Consider the following 7,607-nt stretch of genomic DNA (forward strand, 5'->3'; position numbering starts at 1 on the left):
CAACGCGTGATGTTCGTTTCCCGTCCCTCTTTTGACTTTGGGAGACCAGGGTGACCGTGTACCTGTCTTCGCCCACCTCATCCGACCCCCTCCGACCAGAAGTGGCGTGTACGCTGCTAGGGAACGCCTAAGTGAAAAGGCTTAGACGAAGACAGGCTCGGGGGGAGGAGAGTGCCGGGTCGCACGCGGGAACTTGCTTGTCCGGGCCTCCTGTACGCATGCGGAGCCGGTCCCCCTGGGCGGTCTCGAGGCCCCGGACCAGCTCTGAACTTTGGGGTTGGTCAGGACCCTCTTGCTCAAGTTGCTCCGCCCCTGGCCAGGTCCTTCTGGACCGATCCTGACTACACAGTCTCCTCCCCCTCTGCAAAGCTCAGTTTCCGCTCCCTAGAAGCTGAACTTCAGCGCGGCTTTTGTAAGCTGCTTGGGGCTGGCGGGGCGGGGCCTGGCAGACCCCCGGTGAGGCAGGCGGGCTTCCAGAAATGCTTTCCTCCTCGTCCTCAGCCTAAAGTGCCACGGTGGCGCTGGTGGCAGCTGCGAGACCCTACGTCTCCGACCCTGCAAGCCTCGCTACCGTAACCTGTAATCCGGACCCCGGAGGCGCCCCGCCCTCCTCTTGCGGCCGCTAGTCGGCTGGGACCTTTAATCACCCTGCTCAACCGCGGTTAAAGCACCTGCCGGATGTAGGGAGGGAGGAGGAGGCCAGATGTGGGGAAGCTGATGTAAGCGCCCAGTCTCTGGTCGGCGCCTTGGTGGGGAAGCTGGATGTACAAGCCTGCAATCACTCCCCTGGAAGCCAGTTATGGGCTGCGGGGAGTCAAAGTTCTGTGGCCTTCCCCTTCTGGAGCTCCCGACGTGACACCACAGCTCCAACCCCAGGGGCTGTAAAGTCAGTTGGGACAGGGCCTAGCCGGTCAGCCAGCTATTCGAACTCAGCAGCCAACCCCCTGCCCCCTACTTTCAACCCCCACCGCACCCCGTCTCGGGTCCTCTCCCAGCTTCGGTGTCCAGTTACAGCTTCTCTATTCTTACTGTGACTTTGGCCCAGGCTGAAGGAAATGGCCCAGGAGGGTCCCGTACAGCCGCATAAAATTGGCAGTTTCAGAACTAGAGGGTAGGGTGTGTTTGTGGAGGGGGGTGCTACGTCTAGGGGCGGAGAGAGGGGCGGAGGAGCTGCTCTCTGAGTCCAAACCCGTGGGCTCTCAGAGATCTTCAAGCCGGAGCAGAGGTGGCTTGCGGGCCCAGCCGATTGTTCTTCTCTGCCTTCTTTCCACTGCCTATCTTTTCGGACTGGAGTCACGGCTGCTCTGAAGGGCTTAGTTCAGGACACTAGGTGAGCGGTCTGGACCCCAGGACATCACCCCCTCCCTTCCCACTCCTATTAAACACTCCTTACTTCTCGTGGGCCATCCCTTCCCATCCACCTCTAGGGCAGGAAACTTCTTCAGAGTTGAATGGAGTGTAGCAGTGGTGCTGGTGTGTGTTGAGTGTGTGTGTGCGCGTCCGCGCGCGCCTGAGCTTTATTACCCCTTCCTCCAACCTCTCCCTCCCTCCCTCCCCAAAAAACAGCCCAATCAATCACCACCCAGCATAACTGGGTGACCCCCATGCCTCGGCATTGAGGGTCTACTTGACTCCAAGGTAGCAGGGAAGGGGACAGAGCTAGCGTCGAACTTTGGTATGAGGTACAGTGAGGTTGCTTCTGATCTCCTGATCTGGCTTCCCTCCTTAGCAGGGTGCACGAGCCCGCTGATGCCCAGAGCGCTCACAGGGCTTCCAGCTAAACATGCCACAGCCGCCCGCAGCTACCTTGGCGCTGCCACTGCTACTGCTACTGCTGGTGGTACGGGAGCCGCCCCCGACCGGCGCGCGGCCATCCCCGGGCCCGGATTACCTGCGGCGTGGCTGGCTGCGGCTGCTGGCGGAGGGCGAGGGCTGTGCTCCCTGCCAGCCAGAGGAGTGCGCCGCGCCGCGGGGTTGCCTGGCCGGCCGGGTGCTCGACGCTTGCGGCTGCTGCTGGGAATGCGCCAACCTCGAAGGCCAGCTCTGCGACCTGGACCCCAGTGCCCACTTCTATGGGCGCTGCGGTGAGCAGCTTGAGTGCCGCTTGGACGCAGGCGGCGACCTGAGCCGCGGAGAGGTGCCGGAACCGCTGTGTGTCTGCAGCTCACAGCACCCGCTCTGCGGTTCCGACGGCCGCACCTACTCACAGATCTGCCGTCTGCAGGAAGCAGCCCGAGCTCTGCCAGAGGCCAACCTCACTGTGGCGCACCCAGGGCCCTGCGAATCGGGTACGGGTCTCCTACCCACCGCACTTGGGGCTCCTAGAGGCACTGCTGCCCCTGGCCCCGGACCGCATTGGTTCCTGGCCAGCAGAGAAAAAAAGATGAGGCCTGGAGTGCAGTATAAGAGCCCGTTTTTCGCTGCTGGTCCGCAGAGGCCGCTGTCTGAAGGTTCGGGCCTGGAGCTTTTCAGGAAAAGCTCCAGACCCGCTGGCAGGGAACAACTCTGAGGGAGTAGACGCATAGCCAATTGTTGGCCTCAAAACTGAGAAAGTGAAGAGACTCCCAGACTTTGCCCTAGACTGCTGGAGCCCAGGCAGGGGGACTTGGGTTCCTGTGAGATGCAATCAAGTTTCATTTGGGCAGCTTTGTATTGCAAGCAGTTAACTCAGTCTCCCCACCTCCCTATCCCAATACCATTCTGCGCTCAGGGATTAGTAGGGGAGGGGGCTCTTCTAACTCCTTCCCCCATCCCAGAGCTCAGGGCCATTCAGGTCTCAAGTTTTATTTGGCAGCTTCAGTAACTTTCACTTCCTGAGCCCCTTTGACAGGTCTGGCTGGGCTGAGGCTGCCAGGAAAACAAACACCCCGGCGGGGGTCCCAACACTTTCTCCCACAACTCCAAGTTGGTTTCAGGTTCTCGGCCTTTGCCATTTGGGACTTGCCCCAGCCGCAAAGTGAGGTGGGGGAAGGGCGGCTTGTTGGGCCTTTGGCAACTGGACCTGGTTAGAAAAAGGGGAGGGTGGAGGAGGGAGGTGTTGGTTACAGATACAGGGAAAAGGGGCCTAGAAGGTGGAATGAGGACAGTGGAGCAATCTGGGACAGAGTGTGGCTGCCAAGCTGAGGTGTGGGTCTGTGCGCTCGCTTGTGCATCATGTCTGCACATCTCTTTTCCGCGTTTGCACTCCTGTGTGTACCTGCATCCACATTGATATATGTATCATGTGTTCATGGAGGTGTATTTACCCACAAACATGTTCACAATGGTTTATATATGGGGTCCTTGCTGGGCTGGATGTACCATCCTGTTCTCAGTCCTCACACCTCCTCCCCCAGAGCCTCAGATCGTGTTGCACCCATACGATATTTGGAATGTGACGGGGAAGGATGTGATCTTTGGCTGTGAGGTGTTTGCATACCCCATGGCCTCAGTCGAGTGGAGGAAGGACGGCTTGGACATTCAGCTGCCAGGAGATGATCCCCACATCTCTGTGCAGGTAGTGGAAGGGAGCAGAGCTTCCGTGGGGCAGCACAGAGCCCACCTAGAAGGATTCTGCTGACTTCTCCTCTGGTTACAGTTTAGGGGTGGACCCCAGAGGTTTGAGGTGACAAGCTGGCTGCAGATTCAGGCTGTGCGTCCCAGTGATGAGGGCACCTACCGCTGCCTGGCCCGCAATGCCCTGGGTCAGGTGGAAGCCCCAGCTAACCTGACCGTATTCACACCTGGTAAGGGAGCCCTGGGCTCTGGGAGCAGGAGAGGATGGTGGTGGATTCAGGCCTCTTAGTGTGTATCGATGTATGTATGTGCATGTGAGTGCAAGTGTGGCTTTCCCACAGACTGGGATACATGGACACTGATAGCCCCTTTTTTCTGACCTCTCTTCTTTGCCCACATGTGTTTGCAGACCAGCTGAACTCCACAGGCATCCCCCAGCTACCATCCTTGCACCTGGTTCCTGAGGAAGAGGCTGAGAGTGAAGAGGGCGAGGATTACTACTAGGTCCGGAACCCTGGTCCATGGGGGTGGGTGAATGGGGATAGTGTTCATCCCTGCTGTTGAAAAGATCTGGAAAGGGGGAGCAAGGCCCCTTAACAGATTGCTTTAATGCCTTTAGTAGGGGAGACAAAAATTGGAAGATAAGGAGAGAGGCAGAGATTAGGATATAGGGCGGTGGGATGCAAAGGGGCCCTTGCAGGAGATACATGGACCAACTAGGAATAAGGCAACAGCTACTCTCTGGTCCCTAGACTGAATGGAGGGTGGGGTGGGATAGAGAGGAGCAGACAACAGATTCCTACCTTGCTTTCCAGCAACCCTTCCTCCAGACATGCTCAGCCAGTCTTCCTAACTGCTCTTCTGCACAGCTCCTGCTGTTATTTTCCTACTCCCTGATCTTTGTCTTGCCTCAGATTGCCCTTTCTCAAAACTAAGCTTCTAGAAACTTCCCTCTTTCCTAAGTCTCAGTCACACTTACTAACTGCAGTCCTCTTTGCTGCTTGCCATCTGCTACCCAGGAGAGCACAATGGAGCATTGGTTAGTTCAGTGCAGTAAGATGGGCATTTGGTCATGTCTAATTTCTCCTGTCTTTCTGGAAACTCCATATCTTATACCACGTTGTATTGGACAATGCCTAGCATAGGACTAGGCACAATAAGCACACAATAAAGATATATGAACAAACTGAAACACATGGATGCACAGATCGTTCATGCATATGTGCACATGAAAACTAAATTTCATGGTGGTAAGACTGGCTTCCAAAAGCTGTAGGCCCTGCCCTCTAAGCACATGTCTGCCAGATGTACAGAGAGGATGCTTGAGCTGGGGCCTACCCTGCCCTCTAGGGAGAAAGGCTGGAGCCATCTGGATGGAGGGAGGCTATCTCCCCAGTCTGCACTAAGTTGGGGCTGATCTGGAGATAGATTGCCTGCCCCACTTTATTTCACTCTGGTTTCCTCTCCAGAGTGGGGAATCAGGTCTACGTGCGTGGGTAGGACCCAGAATGAAAACATAAACTGGGTGGAGAAGGGGAGAAGTTTGGCTACATGCATGGGCCACACCCTAAGATTCTCCTAGGAATCCATCCTTGCCTTGCTGAACACAGAGTCATGGTAAACTGGTTTCCTCATTTGCCCCAACTGTGACCTGTTCTTTCTGACTGAGTATCCCTCACGGAGCTGGGCTCTTTATCCAAATCTCTCTACACTCTCCTGACCTAGCAGAGGGACACTGGTAAGGCGCAGTGTTTGTTGATTGATTGAAGGAGAAGATGAAAGCTTAAGTTCTGAAGCCAGGTAGGATGGCGACGGCCTTCTGCGCGACCGGGCTACGCCCAGAGCCTGGCGCCACCACGGGAAAGATCGCAGTTCGTTCGGTGTCTGAGCTTGTCCTCTGGGGCCCAACACAGGAGCCTGGCCTCTTGAGAGGGGCGTGGTCTGGAACCCCAAACCCAGGGTTTGGCCGCCCCTCTCACGGAACAGCCAGGCTACCCCAGAGGTTAAAGCAGAGGACTGCTCTCATTGCCTGGCTGGAGCCCCAGCGGCTTCCAGGAGCTGCGCTCAACATACTTGGGGAGAATTCCAAGGTGACCGCGGAAGCAGTAGTAGGGTTTTGAACGGTGTGGCGGGGGTAGGGTGCTCGTACTGTTTGTTCCTTATCCAGACCAAAAAGAGGTGTGCTCCCCGAAGAAAGAGGGGAGGGGTCTGGGTCCTGCAGCAGCCTGGGAATCCGCCCCTGGCTTGTTCTTCGCAGGGCGAGGAGGCCTGGGGACTCCCGCATAGCAGGGCTCCAAGGCGCCCCCTGGCGGGCCCATCGATCTATTGTGCCCACCTGCAAACCAGAGCCTCCACCCGACCATAGAGGGTCACACACACCCCCGGGAACTCGTACTCCTCGATCGCTTTTGCAGCCTTTGTACCAAGTGCGGGTTCATCCTTCCTACGGCCTCAGTTTCCCTTTCCGCGGCCCTACTTGTTCAGGCCCCACAGTCTGGAATAGGAGGAACCCCTGCTGCGCCCTCTACTCCCCCGCACCCCCACCGCCGCCTCTGCTCCAGCAGACGCGCTTTAATAACGTCGCTGGAAAGTGACACGCGATTTATTATTAAAGTAATGCGGGGACGGGAAAGGTTTAATAAACGCGCTGCGATGCCGAGGATTATTCGCCGCAAATAAATGAGAGCGCGGGCGGCGTTTTAATAAATAATTTCCCGCCGCTCCCGGGGGAAGAGGGCAGGAGGAGGAGGGGGAAGCTTAACTGCTGCTAGAACTCCCGGCTTCTCCTCCCCACGGGTTTCCAGACTTCCCCGCATTTTTCGTCCTAGGTTGCTCACAACCCGACGCGTGAGGTTCCAGGAAAGCTGACAGAGAGTGGCCAGGGCCTGGGAGCAGGAGAGTCTGTCTGTGTCCCACCTCACTTTCCCCACCTCCGGGATTTTGAGTAGTTTGCTTAACATGAGCGAATGCGCTTCCTTCAAGCTCCGAACCAGAGACCTGGAGTCAAGACCGGACTGGGGCAGGAAGTATTAACTAGGACTAGCCCCTTCCAAGCCAAGGGACTGAGGGACCGAGGTCCCAGGGCCTGGCCATTCTCCTCTCAGCTTTTGGTTGGCCCAGGCTGGGCGTTCAGGGCAGGGTGTAGAGAGTAGCCAAAGTGTGTGTGTGTGGGGGGGGCATGTATATAGGTGTGTAGATGTCACGTGTGTGCAAATGACAGTTGCGGAGATGGGGCCACTGAGTCTGGCTGCTCATTACTACGAAGGCCCAGGGAGGAAGGGCCCTTAAACCCAGTCTGAACCTAGGGAGACCTGGTGAAGCCCACCCCCTGGCTTGCTGGTGAACGTGTATGGATTTGAGCTTGGGCTGAGCAGAATTGGAGCCCCAAGGGGGCTCCGCCCCTTCCACCGAAGCCTGGAGGCCCGAAAGTATGAACTAGATTTCGAAGAGGGCCGAGATTGCAGACTTTGGGAACCAAGGACACTCCCACAGTGGTGATGGGTAGGGGAGTGAGGAGAAAGTTGATGGGGTACGCTGGCTCCGAAAGTTCTGTGCCTCCGAAGAAAGAGTCGACAGACATCTCTGGCGGCACCTCTGGCAACACTTGGGAATACAGGAAGTGGCGAAAGAGTGCTATCTGGTGGATATTTCAGGTTATGGCAGCTAGATCCGGGCCAGGGACCTTAAGATAGTAAAGTAGGCTGGAAATTTTTGAGTAAAAAGGGGCTTCTGTTTGTATTTATTTATGTATATGAAGGTGTACATGTACGTGTAGTATATATGTGATATCTTTGTGTGATACCTATATTTAATATATATCAGATGTTCATAGTAGTAATATGTGTACATATATGTATGCCTGTATGCACGGTATATGAGGTATATGTGTACATGAGTGTATATGCATGTTCATGGATTCTCTAAGTGCATACATATATATGTGGATAACCATATAGTTGCATATATGTATTGTGTACATAGCATTATATATGGATGTATTATATGTGTATATAGCTGTATGTATATATTTATTTGCAAGTACTTGTTCCATTTTGTGCCATTCTTTCAGCAAATATTTCTTATGTGCCAACACTGTTGTACAGGCTAGAGGT

At 55.6% G+C, this 7,607-nt stretch overlaps 1 protein-coding gene across 2 annotated transcripts; it reads left to right on the forward strand.

Annotated features, from left to right (window-relative positions):
• Nucleotides 1–420: 420 nt before the first annotated feature.
• Nucleotides 421–4,687, forward strand: KAZALD1 (Kazal type serine peptidase inhibitor domain 1). 2 transcript variants are annotated; one of them, XM_090278434.1, is made up of 6 exons: nucleotides 421–719; nucleotides 1,294–1,330; nucleotides 1,730–2,288; nucleotides 3,336–3,496; nucleotides 3,578–3,725; nucleotides 3,905–4,687. In XM_090278434.1, exons 3-6 carry the CDS (start codon nucleotides 1,784–1,786, stop codon nucleotides 3,997–3,999), a joined length of 909 nt encoding a protein of 302 aa, XP_090134560.1. In that variant the 5' UTR covers nucleotides 421–719; nucleotides 1,294–1,330; nucleotides 1,730–1,783; the 3' UTR covers nucleotides 4,000–4,687. The 2 variants fall into 2 exon arrangements, with proteins under 2 accessions (XP_090134560.1, XP_090134559.1); XM_090278433.1 differs by lacking the exon at nucleotides 421–719 and having other exon boundaries at nucleotides 1,164–1,330; nucleotides 1,733–2,288.
• Nucleotides 4,688–7,607: the final 2,920 nt, after the last annotated feature.

This window comes from Furipterus horrens, unplaced genomic scaffold, assembly GCF_987537825.1.
Source record: "Furipterus horrens unplaced genomic scaffold, mFurHor1.1.pri manual_scaffold_5, whole genome shotgun sequence".
NCBI classification, from domain to species: domain Eukaryota; kingdom Metazoa; phylum Chordata; class Mammalia; order Chiroptera; family Furipteridae; genus Furipterus; species Furipterus horrens.

Excerpts from the sequence above, each read along its gene's own strand:
- KAZALD1 (XM_090278434.1), top strand. The coding sequence starts at position 1,784 with ATGCCACAGCCGCCCGCAGCTACCTTGGCGCTGCCACTGCTACTGCTA. Across the intron at positions 2,289-3,335 it reads CCCAGGGCCCTGCGAATCGG|AGCCTCAGATCGTGTTGCAC; the intron begins GTACGGGTCTCC and ends CTCCTCCCCCAG. Across the intron at positions 3,726-3,904 it reads CCTGACCGTATTCACACCTG|ACCAGCTGAACTCCACAGGC; the intron begins GTAAGGGAGCCC and ends ATGTGTTTGCAG.